General features: G+C 41.0%; 1 protein-coding gene across 1 annotated transcript in view; it reads left to right on the top strand.

Moving 5' to 3' along the window:
- The first annotated feature begins 341 nt into the window (after window positions 1–341).
- The window catches only part of fryb (furry homolog b (Drosophila)), a 45103-nt gene continuing 24248 nt past the window's right edge, over window positions 342–21196 (top strand). The window contains 17 exon segments of the mRNA XM_034549485.1: window positions 342–474; window positions 476–545; window positions 10145–10338; window positions 11510–11563; window positions 11728–11867; window positions 12331–12421; window positions 13127–13206; window positions 13335–13415; window positions 14606–14774; window positions 15138–15230; window positions 15500–15598; window positions 17453–17554; window positions 18533–18636; window positions 18931–19039; window positions 19533–19619; window positions 20640–20811; window positions 20898–21030. Of these exon segments, the coding sequence (XP_034405376.1) occupies window positions 433–474; window positions 476–545; window positions 10145–10338; window positions 11510–11563; window positions 11728–11867; window positions 12331–12421; window positions 13127–13206; window positions 13335–13415; window positions 14606–14774; window positions 15138–15230; window positions 15500–15598; window positions 17453–17554; window positions 18533–18636; window positions 18931–19039; window positions 19533–19619; window positions 20640–20811; window positions 20898–21030 (1820 nt within the window). The 5' untranslated portion in view covers window positions 342–432.

The following is a 21196-nucleotide window of genomic DNA, read 5'->3' as shown; positions in this document are numbered from 1 at the left end:
CATCAAAAAGACAAGAAATGCTTGAGAAGAAATTGGATACCAAAAAATCTGACAAAAAGGAGATGAAGACAACGGAAACAGGAATTTTTATGACTGTCTGAACAGTTCAAATCTTCTTTTCTGTTTTTTTTTAAAGAGTTGCATTTTTGGAACCAGGCAAACAATGGTTATTTCTGTTGGTTCCTGCGAAGTCTACTGTAGAACCATCATGTAGTGTCTCCCTGCGAGCTCTAAGGTGGGCCAGGTTTTGACAATAGACAACCAGGAGTAGGTCGAGCTCCTGCGCTTTTGGAGACATGTCTCTAGAAGATGTAGGAAGCACTGCAAGTCTCGGGCTGAAAGCAGCGCTTCAGACCACTACAATGGCCACTCTCTGAGCCAGGTCAGGACCAGGATCTGGACAACCACAGCCAAGGCCAGGATGGGATAGTCATGGAGCGTATTGCCGCCCCTGGTCGTTGGACAATGTTTGGACCCCGGTGACTTCACTGGGAGGTTTACCAAGATCCAGTCCAAGTTCAGAAAGAGGACCAGGATCTTCGGAGGTAGGTGCAGACAAGCTTGCGATCATTTGTTTTTTTAACAAGTTGAGAGAACAATTAGCTGAGAGGAGTACGGTGACATGAATGTGAATGACCTGAGGGGGTTTCTCATGCTAGGAAATGGTGGAAAGGCTGGTCAAACATCCAGCTGACATAATGGTCCTCAAGCCCCACAACTGGTGTTTATCCAACCAGGGATTTGTAAGGTTTTAGTTCTCATTACTGCATGTTCAGCCCCAATGTATGGCATACAAAGGTTCCTCTAAATGCTTTGAATTGGAGGACTTGACATGTCTTTGTTGTGGTTCCGGTGAAAAGTGATACTTTCTCTGTTTTGAGAAACGGCACACAACTACTCCACTAATCCTTCTTATATAGAGGTGGGAGGAAAGTGTGGTTCTGGCCTCACATTTAAGCACAAGTATTTAGTTTTTCCAACCCCTCACTCTTTCTCATATTACCTTTACCCAAGAGCCACACGTACGGTTAAAATGAAATAGCTTATGTATGTACAAGAGGCATTAACTGTAGGCTCTGACATTAGTAAACCTAGCATTACAAGTAGTACCATTAAATGACATAAGCAGGCTTGTGATTAAGAGTAGTTTTCAGACAGTATTACCGGTATTCTCCAGTAAATACTGTTAAGTGTTAAGTTCCCAACACTTTATCCTCTAGACACACCTATTGAAGTTGAAAATGATTGACTATTTATGCCTGAACATGTTTCTGTCTATGAAAGGTACAGCCAGATCAAAATCATAAGGAGGCCCCACACTTTCAGTACTTTTTTACATATTTTAACTGCCATTATCCAGAGTGAATTAAAGTTACAGTATCGACCGAATTGTCTTTTATTCACATGTCACTAACAATACAATCAATAATAGTGAAGAAGAGTAAGAAAAGAGTTCATGTGTCTCTAGAATAAACTTGTGCTTGTGACACTAAAAAGGAAATGTCAGAGAGATGAGAAAGGAACTCCTTTTGTATCTGACAACATATATTTTGTAGGAGTGTAGCAAAAGACAAGAGAAAAGTGGGTGTACAGTAAAAGGGGAGGTCTGAAGTGAGGTGGTTCTTGTGAAACAAAATACCACCTGCACAAACATGTCTTTCAGGACAAATTACTTCTCAATAAATGAGCACAAAGATCATAAAATTCAAATTGTCAACTCAATAGATACAGTGTAATGTACTTTTATGGGGCTTCTATGCTATGATAATGTGCATGGTAATAATACGTTAGGCTTTGATGTTGGTGAGGCAGGTATGCCTGGCATGAAAACTACTGACACACGCACACACGCACACACACACATTCTTCACTCGAGTTATCTATTTGATCAGCCCAGCTGTGTCAAGGAGACAGCGCTGTGTGAACTGTGACCCCTCAAACAGTTCCTTTGTTTGTGTGTGTGTGTGTGTGTGTGTGTGCGTTTGTGTGCGTGCTCATTTGCTGTGTTATGATGGACCAGTTAACACCCACAAGCACGTCATAAGAGTTCAGTGTATGTATGTGTGCATGTATGTGTGTGTGCTGCTGTCTGTGTGGAAGAGTCACATTCCAACAGCTGGCATGCCCAGGCCCCTGCTCAGAATGTGAGGAATCCTAGGACCTCCATAAGGGTGTGTGTGTGTGTGTCTTTAAGTCTTTGCTTTTTATTTGTAAGTGGAATAAATGTGTATCACTCTGTGGCAAATATGTCCCTATTACCTTTTATAGGTTGTGGGTTTGAATAGATGAGAATATTAGTTGCACAAAGAAACACTTTGTGCTCACACATTTCTCTGTTCTATTTCTCTTGACTTTGCTATTTAATCCTGCAAGAAATGTTGCTCTTACTCTGCCTCATCCGCAGCTTCCCCCCTCACACAAAAACTACCTGTGTCATCATGTTTAGTTTGCCCATGCATAACAACTAAAACCTCCCATGGTCCCACAGCTGGCAGACGTAGCTTTTTAACCCAATGAGAAATGTGAGAAATAGGGTCAACAAATAGTAATACTTGTCGTGTTCTTACTGTCTCCTGAGTAAGAAGAGATGAGGTTGCGTAGGTTTGAGATAACAAAGGAATGGACCGCCTCAGTAAAATAGATATTTAGTAAGTGGAGGGTATACACAGAACACGTTCATTGCAGAAGACATTTTAAAAGTTAGATTTGGTTTACTTTTCTGTGATTGTCAACTTGTCTGAATTATCCTAATTAAGTAAGCAGGTTAACACTGAGGCAGACATTGTTATTTGCTGATATTGATTGGCCCCGGACCGTAATGGAGTAAGCAGAAGTTGCAGACAGGAATAGCCCTGCAGTGGCTCTCTGCTATAGTTCTCCTCCTTTGAGATTCGACTGTAATTGTCTGTTAATGTGAACCAGGCCATCCTGTGCTCGGCAGCTCTCCTGTGAGCCACCGCTTTGCATGATACTGTAACTTATGTACTTTTCTACTCCTCTCCTCACTCTCATTTTCTCTCCCCCTGCCTCTATTCCCTATGTCCTGTGGCACTTCCGCAGTTCATCCAGGGAATTACATGATGACCCTAATTATCCACTTGTACTTCCACTCATAGTCACCCAACCATAGCGTCATTGCCATGATGGCCATCATACATTTCTGCTTTGCCAGACAATTGTGAGGACATCTAAGGGAATTTGTGTTTGAGGTGAAGGGAGAGAATGTATTTACACGAACCATTGTCTAATTGTAAGAAACAATGCAGAAGCCCTTTAAATGACTTGTGTGGAAGGTTAATATTAGCTGCAAACAAAGTGTTACGAAAGGAGGTAAGAAACAAATTAAAAGTGGGTGCAGTGGTAAACCAGTGAAAAATGATAGCTAAGGGAGGTTTTATCAAGCAAGCCCAGTCACTACATTTTTGTACTCACTAAAATCTCTCAAGCCAAGATATATATGCGCTAGTGCAACTGCAGACGTTTCCTTTCAATTAGATTTCTTATGCTAAAACTATGTATCAGCCCGTTTCATGAATCATTGCACCTGAAGTGAACACAAAACATTCATTTAATTGCATATCAGTTGATTTAGCTGAGCAGCTTGCCAAACATCACCATTGTATAGAAATGACGGCGAATGACGCAGGTTAATTTACTGCACAGCCTACAGTGTGTCACTGCTGTCATATCATCACCTAACACATCATCATCTACCTCTGTTGATTGTGGAAAGCAAATGTGCTGTGTTATCCCGGACAGATTCAACCTCACAAAACCCTTTACCCTACCACCACCCAAAATTAAGCTAATTGGTAAAACCAACAGTCCCCAGGTGGAAGATATTAATTATCATGGGAGCATGTCTGTTACAGTTGTGTGTGTAACTAATACATTTTGTATTGGTATTTACACACACTTTGATAGTGTCTGGATGTCTAATATTAGAACTCCTCTGTCCAACACAAATATAAGCAAATGGATGGGGTAATGTAAACACAAGTCCATTGCATCCCCGTGGAAATTACCCCTTAAACTACAGACATTCTTATTGTGCTGCATATGGTCATAAGGAGTGACTTTCGACAATGCGCGCACACACTTCATACTCAAAACCTGGTTAGAATACACTGTGTATAGACTCATTTGAGGCAGTGATGTCATTATTATTATTCCTGACTATTCGTTGGTACTGACTGCCTGTCAATGCTTCCCTTGGCTCTCATTGGTTGACACTAATTGCGAGTCAGAACAACAGTGATCAGGAAACACTCAATTTCTGTCCTTTGCATCTAAATTACTCCAGCATCCCTCCTCCCACTGTCTCTTCAGTGTCCCTCACTCCTCCCCACACCCTCTGTGCAGTACCATCTACTGTATGTTATTGCATCCATCCCTCCGCCCCTCTCTCTCTCCCTGTCTTTCCTCTAAGAGGATTGGCTGCTGGCGTCTACCAACATCTGTGTATCACTGTCCTGAGAGAGCAAAACAGAGAGGGGATGGGGAGTGTTAGCCAGCAAGATAGCAACACAGAGCGCAGGCGAGGCTGATTGCCGTTCTCTTTTTCTATCTATTTGACACACACACTTTTTTTGTGCACATGCGCACGCACAAGCACACACAGTCAGCAGCAGACAGCCGCAACATCCGCATCGCTGGCTGCCCACCCGCATCCCTCTCTCCCAGTCTTTCTCTCACGGAGCGCACTCCTCTTTCTCTCACTTGCTCTGTCCGCAACGCCTCATCCTGCCGTCCTGTCCCTCTGCTGTCTGTCACCGTGGCGACATCGCCTCTGCAGCCATGGCGACCAGCCAGCAGGATTCAGGCTTCTTTGACATCAGCATCAAGTCTCTGCTCAAGTCCTTAGGAGGCAGTGAGTACAGCTACCACATCACAGTTGTTGATGCTGGTATGCCAAACAAGAATTCGTGATGCGTCTGCCCGCGTAGCTGCCGCCGAGCGGTCAGGAGATCCCGCAGTGTTCAGGCTACGCATATTTAGTTTTGTTGAACTGTGTTAGGAGTGGATGAGACTGAACAACAGGCAGCATGCAGCATGATCCACACTGTCAATATATGCCGATGTTACGTAATGGAAGACATGGGGTTGAGCGAGAGAAAACAGCTCCAGGGTTTAGTTGAGTGTAAATCTGTCAGTTTACTGTATGACTTATACAGCATATTATTCATCAAAAGCAGAAGTCACTCTCTGACCTTCTTAAAATCGTTGTGCACAGCACTAAAAGTTATGTACGCAGGACCAGGGTTACATGTTTTATCATTCTGTCAACCTCACTACGTGTGCTTTTGACAGTCAAATAAGTAAAATCATCTTCATCAGTTCTCCAGTAGGTGAGCGTTTACCAAACAGAAAGTAAAGCTACTGTATGTCACAGTGAGCTAGTCAGGGATGAATGCCTAACAACAACAACAACAACAACAACAACAACAACAACAACATCATCCCCGACTGTCGCCAACTGGACATGCTGTACTTTCCCCACTTTCAGCTATAGACATTAAGTAAAAAGCACAACTGTTTTACCACTGAGGCTCTAATATAGTCATGACCATGCAGCCTGTAGTTTACCTTTTAATGTTTCTGTCTATAGACTGCAGGCTTTCCTTGTCATTGTGATTTGTATTTGTTGACTGGGAAACTGCTTTTGTTAGCATTCATATGTGTGGGGACCTTTCTTTGAGATGTCTACAAGTTATAGATGCCTTTCAATGTGCTCTATTTGCTAAATGGTCTTTGTGTTGTACGTGTCCCCTTCATCAGACACCATATACATGGTTTGTGTGTGTGCATGTGGTTGCCAGGGAAGCCGTTTAGGGGTGTGCTGAAGGTTACTGTCAGCAGTGGTTATGTTGGTGTAAGGATTACAGAGGAATTGCAGGGGATGCAATGTGTTGATGGATCCCCCCCCCCCCCCCCCCCCCCCCCCCCTCAGCCATTTATGTGATATCATTTAAAATAAAGAAATCACAGGAACCCCGATGAGATGGTCTATGTGTTTCCTCATTTAAGGTCCGGCTTCTTTCAGTTATAGGACATAATTCAGTCGCCTATGGGTTTGTCTGCCCCAAGGTCATGATGATGAACGCAGTCGGAAGGCTCCAAAGGCAAAAAAAAATGGCCCAATAATTCTCAGTTAGGTTTGTGTTTCAAGCATGAGTTACTTATCAAAGGAAATCGCAAGATAAATAGCTGACTTAATCAAGTTGAACTTCCATATCATGCCAGCCAAAATGAAATAATATTGTAAGTCTATGCCTGTATCTTTGTTTCTATATTAACACACACTTGAGACAAGCTAAGTGGTTGAAAGAACAACCATTAATCCAAATATAAACAAAAGGATAACCCCATTATCAAAATAGAAACCTGGTATTGTAACTGTTATTCAAATTATTTGATGCTCTGAAGGGTTTTGTTTACATCTGTAATGTTAAAACTATTTTTATTTTTAGCTATATGTCATACATTGTATATTTGAATATGCTTGTGATTCAAGCGTACATGTTTACCTTTGTTGTCGTTAAAGGTGCCCTAACTAACCGACTAAAGGGCCTACAGTAACACCATGAAAATACTGCAAATGCATTAATCAAATGCATTTGCAGTATTTGTCAGCTACCTCCTCTGACAACATGCAGGTTTGGTTCTGTTCGGTCTTGTCGGGGGCAGTCGGTGTGTTTCTGTGCCTGAGCTTTTTAAAATGACTCACCGCGCTGCCAACCAACTATACAAGCTGTGCAAGAATGATTTATCCTTTTATAAGCCAAGAAAAGTTGGCTTGTAAAACCCAAGCCGATATCCTGGGGTTTAGATTCCAAACTATATGATGACTTAAGTTTGAAAGCTGTGTTCTTGATGAGTCAGGTAGTGTTTGTGTGTTATTAATGTTCGTCATGATTCATCACTTCAGTGTGCTTGTTGGTCGGTAAGACGTGATGGATGAAGGTCTGAAGTAGTCTCTCTACATATATTTGCTACTATCCCACAATACACATTTTGAAAACTATTTATTACAACAATTATAGTGTTTTTGAAAGTCCACACAGCATCTTAAAACATATTAATATATTAAAGTGCATCCATATTCTCCTATATCCCTACCGTTTTGTATGACAAAGAAACGCATCAAACCTTCACATTTGAGAAGATGGAATTTGTTTTATTATTCAAATATTTGCTGGTACATTTTCTGTACATTGATTATTGACTAATCGCTGCAGGTCTACGACATCCTCCCCATCTCCGTTGTCTTATCTGCTTTTTTCTCATCTTTCTTTTTGGCATCTCGGTGTAATATATAAACCTTTTAGGATATACAATGTAATTAAATCAAATTAGAATTGTAATGACGTGGCAGATTACTGCTAATTAATCTTTTGAAATGCTGAGTCATACAAATGTTTACGAGGGTCCCGGGAAGTGCACCGCTGTGCTATATCGACAGCTTTATCGGACACGTTATGTCTTCCTACTCTCATTTCTTCTCCCCGAGGCGCACACACGCGCATACGCGTCTTAAATATGTCACACAGACGCCTTCCCGGATTACCTCTGTTTAGAGTCAATTTAATATTCTCTGAATTAGATCAGTGCCATTTGCTTTCTAGTTTAATCACATTCCTTAGTTTTCCTGATTTGTCACCGTCTGCATGTGTATGAGTGTGTCTGCGCTTGCGTGTGTGTGCACTTGTGTATGAGTAGGGGTCAGTGGGAGTGGTGGGTATGTAAGAGACTGACCTCCAGTGGTCTAAATATAGCGCCTCCCTCCTCCCCTCGCCTCTCTCTCGGGGCAGTGTTGAAATTCCAACCCAACTCTTCTGGTCAGATCTCCACAAGGAGCAGACTTTACTTAACTGCTGCTGACAACTAAAGGGCGGCCACAAAACCACTCTCAAAGACGCACTTTAGTGCAACACGACGGTCCAATGCGAGGATTCCAAAGTCATGGGAGCCGTCGTACAACGAAGTGAGGGCAGGCCGGAGTCACAGCAGGAGCTGAAGTTGAAACTGATAGTTGGTCTGTAGGCTCATGCAGTTCTCAAGCATGGGGCCCTGCGCAGCCTCTGATCCACCCAAGCCTCTGCTGGAGCAGTGCACTGGAATATTTCTCAATCCCTGTTGGTAGAGTTCACTCATGACGGAGTCGGTTGTCTCTTCTGCTATTTCGAGAAGACACTTTGGCGTCATCTCGTCCTCCGTGATTGCGACACTTGCAGCTCTGAGGCGTCAAGTTGTCTTCACTTGGGCAGTTTTAGCCTGGCAATGGCTCTCCCGGTCTGTGGATGCTGCATATCTTCCTGTTTCATTTGGATTGAATGTGGAGTACAGCTGTCATGAGAGTTTTCTTTATCGCCCCAGGCGCACGCCTTTCACTTTACCTGCCAATCATTTTCTGAAAGGATGGAGCTTCACACGTTTAGCTTTGGTTAAACCTGCCTCGTGCCAAAGCCAGATATTATTCAGTATTTTCTGTCATGGTGGAATAGTTAGATGTTAAAGACAACTTTCACCTGGGCCGCTTATCACTCCGCAAGGAATTTATTTTACTTGTCGATCATGGGAGCTGTATTTTATACCCTGTAGACACAGCTAGCCCTCCTCAATTTCCTACCCTCTCCCATCCCTCCTCCATCCCACTATTCCAGCCCGTTTTACCCACGTCTACTCACTGTATCCTTGTCTGTTCGGCTGTCTGCACCATGGAAGTGCCAACTAAATGGAGCAGGGCTAGTTTCTTCAGCTTCATCAAGGGCCTTGGTAAGCATGCAGGGGCGTGTGTTCCTGTGCACGCACGCATGTTTGTCTCATGTGAGTGCTCAGCTTTCACACAAACCGTCACAGTCTATGAGGCCTGGGGGCCTGTTCTGTCCGGGAACTAGTATTTACATTTCACCTCTCCGGTGAGGTTAGGTTATGAAGTAATGAAAGGTCAGTTAGACATGATACTGACACTGGTAACTCACACACTAAGTGGCTAGAGTCTTCTTCTTAGGCTGTTGTAGGCGTTGTGTGAGTTTAGGGTTTTTTCGTAAACTATATTCGTTGAAATATGGTTAATTTCCACGAAGTCTTGCTTAGGCTCTTATACTGTAGTCACCGACGCCATTTTTTACAGTGATGAGCTTGTTCTATTTTAAGGGCATGTCAATATTCCTAGAGACGCGTGACAGGAAATGCCCTCTCCATCCTGATATCTCTCTGTCCGTCTGTCTCTCACTCTAATCTCTGTGAGACTTCAGCCACTCCCTATTTATCTTTCCCTGTGTGTTTATCATTACGTCTGGCAAGAATTAACAGTGCCCAGTCACCCTAATGATGTAATCAGAAGGGACGAATGAAAACATGGACTGCCAAGCAAGAGTGTGCGTGTGTGCGTGTGCGTGTGCCTCAAACACAGTCAACACAAATAAGTCATGACAGGAATTTTTACTTCACAGAAAGAAAGAAATGGATAAATACATTTTCTGATATGGACAAATTCTGGTCATCAATGAATGAGGTCAATTAAGACACGAGGCTGGAGAATGAGCATGACGGTCTGCGTCGGGAGGTTCTTTGATGAAGATAACAGGAGTTTGTATTGTAGCAGTTAGAGCTGCAGAAGTGGTTGTGACACAACTCATAGAGGCAATTATGGTTCTTTAAAACCCTTTATCTAAAGATTTGTAGCCCTGCTCCAGACAGATATACATGTTCTTAGATTGAGTGTGACACCCTTTCTGAGGATAGCATCTCCAATGTCCATTTCGAATAAACATTCATAAATCTACTTAGAAATCATTAAAAAAAAGATGCTCCTCTCCATGAATCTGAGATTCATCATTTTTTTTTTTTTTTTCTCAGTATGAAAGCACTCCAGTGATAGTTGCCTGTACATCCATGGATACATGGCAAGCAGGAACCGCCATTACATAATTTGGCATAATTAACGGTGCCAGTTTCCCAAAATGTAAACAAATAAAGGCTAAAACAATGGCTAAAATATTTGACTTTTTTTATTGCATCCCCACAAACCTCCAAACTATGATAACTGTGGTTATAAAATGTAAGAGCATGATTATGCCCCAAATAAAAGGCTTTGAAAACCCCTGTCTTGGACTCACTGATGTTTCCTGACTCTCCTCAGCCTCTCCAGTGGGACTGAAGCCCCCCCTCCCGCCAGTCAGTGGAACCTTGGGAGAGAGGAAGGGTCCTGTCGTCATGGTGCCCGTCAATGTGGACCCTGAGAGTAAGCCGGGCGAGTTTGTCCTAAAAAGCTTGTTTGCCAACTTCACCTTGCTCTCCGAACGCAAGATTCGCATCATCATGGCCGAACCACTGGTGAGTGACTTTGCATCTGTCTCATTTAGTTTCGTCTGTGTTTGTCATCCCAGCTCTCTCAGGTTACAGCGTCATTTAGGGATACAGGGTAACTGATTGTGTTATTCAGAGTGGCTTTATGCCTGCAATGTGCCTCGGTGCTAAATAGTAAATCCCCAGCAGTGCGGCTTGAATATAATATAACCTAATTTAGAAAATTCTGTCTGAAACATGAAAAGGCTGAATAATAATTAGTAATATCTCATCTTTTTTGTAGAAGGAACTAGTTGTTTTAGTTTCCATCTCACAATAAGACACACTGTGACCTCTTTGACCTCTTATGCTCAAAACAAAGTTATGGTTTTCCATGTGGTTGTCCTGGATTTACATATTTGCCTGTAGATATAACCAAATATGTATGACGTGCTGTAACCTCTGAGTCTCTCATATTACCTTTTTGTCACACTAAGTGTACTAGAAACTTCTTCTTCGAGTTTAAATGTTTAATTGGGGCTTATTCATTATTATTATTGTTTTAAATCAAAATGTTTAAGATTGTGTATACTCATGGCACTTAGTGCTGAACACCTGATATGTTTTATGAAAGGAACATAACAAGGTTAGTGCCTAAGCAGCTATTTTGATACTAAGTAGTGAAGTCGGTCCTGGGCTTGTTTTAGGCACTTAGCCGATAATCACATTTACATTTAGCTGAAAAGGCAACACTATCATAGGTTTCAAGTGTCTTCAATATTTACAGACTGTACAGGTTAAAGTCTGGAGAGATAGCAGATTTAAAAAATGTTGACAATGCAGTGAAACTGAGTTTTGATGAGGGCTGAAACAATTCCTTGAGTTTTTTTTTTGATTGTTTATTTTGTTTGTTAAAACCCAGAATATGATATGACACTAAATGGGTTTAACATATTATTAAGGAAATCAATTAGTTCTTCATTTTAAGAGACCTGTCTTATTTTGTCTTTTGTATATACTAATACTCTTTAATGAATCAAATGTATTTATTATCCTATTACTATATGATTTAGTATATGGCCAATATGTAGAATACGCAATTACTAAAATGATCGATAGCTTCAGCCCTAGTTCTGATTATAAAGTTTCGTCATAAAATGTGTTCCCGCTCTCGATTTCCTCCGACATTAATGTTTTCCCTTCTGTTCTCATCTCACAGGAGAAGCCACTTAACAAATCTCTGCAGAGAGGAGAGGACCCACAGTTCGACCAGGTGCGTGCAGCTGACATGGACACATTTTCCTCTGTTTCCTCACATCTAGCTGCAGCATTGTTTTATTTGGGAGTGGGATTCACCTGTCCCTCTCTCCTCTCTCTCTCTTTCTCACTCTCTCTCTCATTCTCGCTCACCTTCACCTGCTTCCTCTTTCTGTGCAGTTGATCAGCAGTATGAGTTCTCTGGCAGAGTACTGCCTGCCGTCCATCCTGAGAACTCTGTTTGACTGGTACAAGAGGCAGAACGGCCTGGAGGACGAGTCCCATGAATATCGACCCAGGGCCAACACCAAGTCCAAAAAGTGAGACACAAACGGCACATACACTTGATTGTAAAACTAAAACACACAACAAGCCACTAGGACTATATAACTATATTCTAATGAAATATTTATTCAGCCCGGCTCATGAAGTTTTTTTACTTACTTTACTTTTAAAGACAATAAGCAATGCTGCAGTAACTGCATTTAGCCCTCCCACACAAACAACGTCTAAACTAAAGAAATACTGCCATTGAAAAAAAAGGCAGAAGTGCGTTTCCAAATCTCAAACTCACTGCATACTGAGTACACACAGCTACTAGTTAACCAGATACTGCCTTCAATTAATTAATTGGCGGCAATTTGTTAAAAGATGATTCTCGTGTGTCTTGTTTACAAAGGCAAGAACAGGAGCTTGCACTTGGGCCCTCATAAAAGATCAACACTGTAACACTGAGTGTAAAAACTAACTCTCTGTTTCTTTGTTTCTGTCGGTCTGTCTCAGTGATGAGCAACAGAAAGACTACTTATTGGAGAGGAGAGATCTGGCAATAGACTTCATCTTTTCTCTCGTGCTTATAGAGGTTTTAAAGCAGGTGAGTCTCAATTTACACTGTGAACAACCTGTTGTCCTCGTATTTATTAGCATCAATGGGTTACTACTGTTTAAACTATGGGTTAAATACTGTTTGACTTTTCTGTCGTCAAACTATTTCAATCACTAGAAACAAAGCTCTTCCCTGATGAAAGGGAAATGTATGTGTACGTCCACTCACTGTTGATTGCCTGGGGGAAACCTGTTGTAAATTCCATTGTGAAAGAGCCATCCCAAAATATAAGTGGATGTTACGGACAAAGATGCATTTCGGCTGACATAGATATTCGGCCATATTTATTCGAATACAAGGCCTAAGAAATGCAGTGCAAGAAGCTGTGGCCAGCGGGGATCCTGTGTTTGAGAAACTCGTGTGCAATGCATGCTGGTACATGCTTCAATTACTGCTTCAATTTACTACATTTACAATCAATGCTCATTTGACAGCCACATTAGCTGTGGCGAATTTTTCCTTTACAAATTACTTTATATCAGTTATCCAGTATTTCCCACCCCACTCATGTTAAACTGTATCTAAATTAACGCAATTACAAAATGATCCAAGAATATGCTGATATATTGCACACCATGTTCCCCAGACTGTGAGCAGAAACATAGAAAAACTGCGTTTTATTTGGATGTATTGTTTTACTTGAATTGAGAGAAATCAGAATACAATAATAATACACTTTTTCTCTCAATCCAGATCCCTCTCCATCCACTTTTGGATGGACTCATCCAAGAAGTCATAAACCTGACGTTCAAGCACTTCAAATACAAAGAAGGGTAAGAATGATCATATATAGAAACACAAATAATGTTCTAGAATGCATTGAATGTCAGTGTAATACATGCATTTACAGACTGAACAGCACTACATATGATAATATGAATGTTTTGTGTTCACTTCTCAGGTATCTGGGACCCAACACAGGCAACATGCACATAGTGGCTGACCTCTATGCTGAAGTCGTGGGAGTTGTAGCTCAGTCCAGGTACTGTGCAAATTGGTGTTTATGTTGCTAGTGTGTTTATGAGTTCATGCAATGTAAATGTTTGTATATCAACAGCATCAACATTACGTTTCTCAGATTGTTTGTTGTAAATTTGTTGGAGGCCATTTACCACATACCCAAACAAGTGAAAATAAGTCATTTTTGAAGTTCATAATAATAATATAATAATATCTCAAGGCTAATGAAGATGCCGAGTGTTACAGTTATACAGTGATACAGTTACTCAAAGTTCTACAAATGGTCTTATTTTGTTGCAATGTTCACAAGACATTACTTAAATATCTACAATTCATTTTTAAATGTGGCTTTATTTACTTATTTTTACAGCTTAGAGACTGGAAAGGAAAGAAACAAGTGTGTGTGTGTGTGTGTGTGTGTGTGTGTGTGTGTGTGTGTGTGTGTGTGTGTGTGTGTGTGTGTGTGTGTGTGTGTGTGTGTGCGAGTGCGAGTGCGAGTGCGAGTGCTGATTGCAACTGAGAATAATGACACTCCAGATGAGATCTGGTTGGTTTAGCAAATGCAGACTGTCTACTGTGTGGGTCGTGGGTGGGTTTTACACTTGATTCAAACTTCCTAGATGATTTCTAACACTCCTTTCAGTGTTATTTGTTTGTTGTACATTATTTACACCCAGGGCTGTGAAAAGGTTGAGCACACACTGGCACATACTTTATTCTTGGCATTAAGTGTGTATTTTACCAGCTTGGTTTATAAACCACAGTGTTTATGTGTATCTTATTCTAACACATTAAACAAAAGGCCGATGACTGTTCCACTTACTTAACTGCTGTGGCAACCCCTGTGAAGCATGCAAAAGCACACGCAAAAAAAACACCCAAAGAATCACGCACACACGTACACATTCCCTCCACATCCCCCGTCCAGATGCCATTCTAAATATAGGCCTGCAGAGCGCTGTTGGTAAAAAGCTATTTGGATGTTGGATACTTACGCACACAAGCGCACACAACTTCTTGCACATGCAAAACGTTGTGTGAATACAATACAGTATAGTTCAGTTTAATATTAGCAAATAAACACGCATGCAACAAATCTTGCCACTTTGTTGTAGTTATTCCACTAACCATACCACCCCTCACCTGAGACCTGGGTATGAAAACATTTACAGAGAGCGACTGGTCACATTTTGGTTGCCATCTACTCTGCAGGTTCCCAGCAGTGAGGAAGAAGTTCATCTCCGAGCTGAAGGAGCTGAGACAGAAGGAGCAGAGCCCCTACGTCATCCAGTCCACCATCAGCCTCATCATGGGGCTCAAGTTCTTCCGCATCAAAATGTACCCGGTGGAAGACTTTGAAGCCTCATTCCAGTTCATGCAGGTAGAGCTGAAATCATTTTGTCTCTTATCTGATTTTTACATACCAACAAATTGTAAAAAGGCTGTGGTTTAGGAATCTGGGGTAGTATTTTACAGGACAGACATGCTCTTTCTCTGCACATATTCATCTCTGGAAGCAGTTTAGTGCTATCAAAAAGCAGTCGTATCCTGACTATCAAGAGGTTCCCTAAGAGTAATTAGGTTTTTTCTATTGCCCCTTTGATGGTAGTTGCAGTGGTCTAAAATGTTTCTCATTTCCTTCAACCGTAACGATACAGGGATTACAAGCGATGATTGCATTCACAGCATTATCAAGTACATACATTGTTTCTATAACTATCTTTTACTCTCTTTGTCTCCTAAGGAGTGTGCGCAGTATTTCTTGGAAGTGAAGGACAAAGATATTAAACACTCATTAGCCGGACTCTTTGTGGAGATACTTGTTCCTGTAGCTGCTGTAAGTACATTTCATTGTACTGCTGAGAGCACCTCAGTGTACTTTTGCTTTTTTGGATTCATTTAAAGCCAGAGTCACACTGAAGTTATTGTCTCTGTGCTGTACAGTATATCTGCTGGTCTTAATATATAGTGTTTATATCTTGAGAATGGTCATAAGAGAGTAGCTTGAATATATAGTGTCTTATCTATCTGTATGCATCAAGGAGTGTTGGGGTCTGGCAAAAACACTTCTCTAAGCTAACTTTTGCGTTATTCATCCTCCTCCAGACTGTGAAGAACGAGGTGAACGTGCCGTGTCTACGGAATTTCGTAGAAAGTTTGCACGATACCACACTGGACCTGTCCTCAAGGAAGAAACACTCTCTGGTAAGTTTCTCCTTTTATTCTGTTTCATCACTGCTCCTCTCTCCTCTCTCCTCATTTCCTCTCCATTAACAGCAATTGGTGAAAGCACTTACTGTAACTCTTCATGGGCTTTTATCTTTCCATGGAAAGGAGACAGGAGTGCAGTATGCAGTGCACTGGCATTTTAGAAGCAGTACCCTTATTAAGATGGTCTCTCATGAACTTTTACATTTTCAGGACTGGTTCTTCACTGCTTAAAAGTTTTAACCATGAATGTCAAGGAAATTATAGAACAGGCATTAATCTCTAATGCAGGATTAACACATTTTAACGACATCATCAGAATCAGAATCAGAACCTTTTATTGCCAAGTATGCTTTCACATACAAGGAACATATTTCCTGGTAACAAAAATCTTCCTTACAAATATTTCCTATATTATTTTTTTCTACAAATGAACCTCCACATAGGCAACGGCCATGGTCAGAGGTATTATGTTTTCAGATTGTCTTCTTGGGCTCAAGGATGAACTGATTCAAATTTGGCCATAACTCAAGAATTATGATGATAATTATGACACTGAATTGCAACTTGACCGGTTGGCGGAGGCATACATGCAATTGCAGTAATTATTTTAATGCAGTAACCTGCTTTAATCTTTCTCTTTTCAAAATACAAACACTCATTTGGAGAAGATTCTTGAAAGTAGTTGATTAATTTCTTGTAGTGCAGCTGAGCAATGCTTGCTGAGGTCATTTTCACCTAAATGTTTCCCCACCTTGGGGTTGTATTCCATAGCCATATGATACACAGATAAGATGACACCTGTGCTGCATCATTGCTGTTAATGTGCCAATCGTGATATGTACCCGGGTATCTCCTGCTGTGGCAGGGACTCATGCCCTCAGGGCTGCAGACATGCTATTCTGCAATTCTGCATGTTTTCTTCATTAGATTCTCCAAATACTCAGAGCAATGTGTGCATTCAAGGCTCGACACACCTCTCTGCACACAAACAATGTCTAAACGAATAGTGCACAGGCATCCATGCATATGAACAAACAATAACCTGTCATGTCAGAGCAGAATGGATAAATATGAGGAATGACAGTAATGTGGTGCAGTCTTAGTACCCGAGGGAGAGAGGTGACACTGAAGTGATAGGGAGACAGATAACAAATACCAACTTCAATGAGGAGCGACAGGTAAATGATGCACTCCTCAAACCTAGCATTTCCATAACCATTCATGACAAGGGTGTACCTGGACTCACACACGTCATTGAAGGCATTCATGTCTAACAATGATCTGTCTGCCTGCCCTGACGAGATGATTGAGCAGACTAGACACCAGGTTCACATTCCTGTATGTTGAGTTTTCTATAAGCTTCCTGTGGTTCAAACTGTTGTTGATTTATATTTTTACATGAAATGGAGGAAAAAATATAATTAATTAAACAGACAGACAATATAAAGGAAAGATACATAAACGTTTAATTCCAGAGAGAAAGATGATTGAAGAAGGGGGAACAAACTGTTTAATGAGGGATTTATGAGGCTTGAAACAATTGGAACATGATTGTGAAAAACTTAATTTGAAATAATGTAATTGCACATTGTTTTTAGATGATAAAGGAGGAGCTCAGAAATGATTTCAGTTTCGAATAAATGATTCCTAATGATTTTAATGACTGACATCAATACCAGCTTCAACATCTAAAAGCAGTTCCAAAGTAATAGGCTGCAATTTGCATGCATGTAGAAAACTATTGAGGAAGACAGAGTCTTTTATTTAATATTTACATTCAATGAATGAACTTTGAATGTAAAGTGCCTGATGCAAATGTCTCCCATCTGCCTTCTCTCTCCACCCCAGGCTCTGTATCCTCTTGTGACTTGCCTGCTGTGTGTCAGTCAGAAGCAGTTCTTCCTCAGCCGCTGGCACATTTTCCTCAACAACTGCCTCTCAAACCTCAAGGTCAGCCTTTCTGTCTGCAACATGCAAATGCGAGAATTTCCAGAGATGGGGTTATTTGTATAGATCACAAGCAGTGAGTGTTGTATTCACACACGGAAACAATGCAGCCAGTGCAAAGCATGTCTGCCAATGAATAATGATTTTGACAAAGTGACAAACAGTACATGCACACAACACTGAACGTCACACTGCTGCACCAGCATGACATAATAATAATAATATAAAATCAACAATCAGTATGTATTGCCTTGAGGGAAACCCTGCAGGTTAAGAACATAGTCATTAACACTTGATTTATGATCACACTGTCGCACAATGAACATCACTATACAGGCACTGAAAGCAGTGTATGTAGTGCATATAGTGAATCATGTTTATGTAAGGTATAGGGCTGGTTAAAAAAACTATTAAAATTGCTCTTTATTTGAATGATCTGATATAAAGTAATAAAATCCTAAGATTGATCTTCTAATATATGTCTTTTCAAGTGGATTCGTGAAAATAAAGCGGACCTTAGTGGAGTCCAAACATGCCGGGAGCAAAGTGTCACACACCGGCACCATCGAACAGCTGATCTGCTCTGTGGTGCTCTTATACCAATCAGTCTGACATAATCTGTAAACATGTGGATTGCACCTAAACTCGGCCGTGGCCATTTTCACACAGTAGTACTGCGAGTAGTAAAGCTTGCGCGTGGCAAATTGTTTACTTCACCTGTTCTCGTTCATTCTTTTTACAAATGCACGAGGTTAAAGGGTTCCTTGAACAGTTACAGCAGTAGTTAATTGAGAATCTCTTGAATCGGGACCTTCTGAATCAGAATGGAATCAATTGGGAAATCATTTTGTGATACCGAGCCCTAGTAAGGTACAATATATGAGGAATACTAATTTATTTTTGGCTCAGAGTAATTCATGTGAAGCATTTTTGTGAAATACTGCACCTGGTGAAACACGATACATCTTTGTCTGAATGCAGAATAGAGATCCAAAGATGGCCCGTGTCGCTCTAGAATCACTCTACCGCCTGCTGTGGGTCTACATGATCCGAATAAAGTGCGAGAGCAACACTGGAACACAGAGGTAATAATTATTATCAACAAGATGTAAGATATAACTTTAAACTTTTCAAGTGTTTAGTGTTGTAGATATCATGAACAGATGAGGGTACAAAGAAAACTCTGGCTCTGTTTATGCTTCTTCTTTGTGCTGTAACATTTGTGATGTTTTACCAAATGCAGAGCACTTTAGTGGTGGTGTTCTCAATAAAAAGATAAATATGTTCTGATTTTGCAGAGATATTTAACTTATGTCTCAACACTTTCCCCTCCCTCTCTGTCTGTCTCTCGTCTCTCTCTTCTCTCATTCTTTCCCCAGTCGTCTGACGTCCATCACCTCCACTCTGTTCCCTAAAGGGAGTCGGAGCGTTGTGCCCAGAGACATGCCTCTGAATATTTTTGTCAAGATTATCCAGTTCATTGCACAGGTGTGTATCACACTTGCACATACTTTCATACACAAAGTTGGTACACTCTGCTTTAGGCCATGAGCAATGGAGTGTTTGTTGTGTTAAGTGTGGAGCCAACAATGTGACAGATTCCAAGATTTATTCTGTGCTTCTTTCGGCTATTTCTAAGAAATATAAATACTGGTTAATCAAAAATTCTTAGTTGACATAATTGCTGAAACTGGTCAAAAGCACATCCAAAAAAAATGTTTTGGCACCTTCTACAGATGCTTTGATAAAACACAATTACCAAACGGCATATATTACATTTATTGTGAATAACACATGTGGATAAATAAGCCTTATTATATCCATACATTGCCTTGTCCTGCCTGTTTCATTTGTTATTTCTTTTTATAAACAGTTATATAATAAAAGATGTCCTATTGGTGACATACAATAATGGGCTTTCTGCCTCACACCACAATAAGTCTGACAACTTGTAACACCCGTTTGCTTGTCCTCTGTTCAGGAGAAACTGGACTTTGCCATGAAGGAGATCATATTTGATCTGCTGAGTGTTGGGAAACCTGCCAAAGCCTTCAGTCTCAACCCAGAGGTAAAGACAGCAAACACAGACATTCAATCATGTGCCCACAATCGCACACAGATTAACATTGTATCCCGTGGGCCGTGTTACAAGGATGAGCATTCCAGTTTTTATTTGTAGTCCTCGGTCAGCGAGGAAGATAATCGAACAGTATGTTCTCTGTTGGAGCTTTGAAGGACATATTTCAGCTGTAGTAAAGAGATGCACTTTGGGTTGATCATATGCCATGTGATTACAGGATTCTGGTCATTTGAACCAAAACCAATCATTAGAATCAATGCAGTCTGTTTAGAGGTCTTGGGGAGTACGACTGCATATGTGAACAAAAGTTCTATCAAGCTGTGGCTTCAGCGGGAGCTTGCAGATCTCTAATTAATTAGCCCAAAGTGCTGACACTTGAGTTTAAAACTCCTCCAGATTTATTTGATTTTCAAAGAAGTGAGCTTAGCAGCCCTCTTGACTATCTCCTCTTCTCAGCTTGAGGCTTGCGGCTCGCGGCTACATTAGCCTCCGCTAGCAGAACACGACTGAATCTCCAACCAAACCGTTGGCAGTCGAGCGTTTTTGTAAATCTAGGGACCAGAGTTTGACAAGGAAGTATACGTGGGAAAATACATCTCTGGTTCTGATGCATAAGTTTTCATCGCACAGTAAAGACATTATTAACACTCACCGATGAATGAGTATGTTTTGGATAATTCCAAAATATTTAAATTACAGTAAAATATCAGGATTTTTAGAGTACAATAAATAAACAATTGTTCCATATAGTACATGTTGTAGTAGTACATCACACAAACTGTAAGAACAACAATCCTTTGAGAGGAACTGTTTAAAAAAGTTTTAAAAATAATCTTCCCAAATAGATATTCATACACGGTAGTAAAAAAAAAATCTGTTGCGTCTTCCAGCATATACATTTGTCAAACTTGTTCTCAAACTGTAAGCACTGATTGGGTATGTGCGTTTACTCAATTTGCCATCACTACTGGCACGTAGTGAGGATGCTGTGCTTTGTCCGTGTTCTAGCGTATGAACATAGGTCTCCGGGCGTTCCTGGTGATAGCAGATGCTCTGCAACAGAAGGACGGAGAGCCTCCTATGCCCAACACAGGAGCCACTCTGCCCTCTGGGAACTCTCTGAAGAAAAAGAAGACTTATCTCAGCAAGACACTTACTGAAGAGGAAGCCAAACTTATAGGTCTGTGTGTGTCTATCGGCATTCCAGACAGTGTAATATGAATGTCGCCTCTAACGGCATGAACTGTCTCTTCCTGTCCTACACAGGCATGTCCTTGTACTACTCCCAGGTGCGGAAGGCTCTGGACAACATCCTGCGACACTTGGACAAGGAGGTGGGTCGTTGTATGATGCTCACCAGCGTCCAGATGCTCAACAAAGAACCGGAGGACATGATCACGTATGTAACTGCAAAGTGCAGTGTTTTTCTCCACCCTTTTAGTGCCGAGGGTTATTGTCATACTGTAATTAAAGTAAAACACGATGCACAGAAAATAAATGTATAGCATATTAAATTAGGCTATTTTAATGACAAGGCAAATATCTTATACATTGTTATCTTTTGC

Source organism: Cyclopterus lumpus, chromosome 14 (genome assembly GCF_009769545.1).
Source record: "Cyclopterus lumpus isolate fCycLum1 chromosome 14, fCycLum1.pri, whole genome shotgun sequence".
Classification (NCBI taxonomy): Eukaryota; Metazoa; Chordata; class Actinopteri; order Perciformes; family Cyclopteridae; genus Cyclopterus; species Cyclopterus lumpus.
The sequence above is the reverse complement of the archived record's forward strand: the minus strand, read 5'-3'. Positions and strand labels throughout refer to the sequence as shown.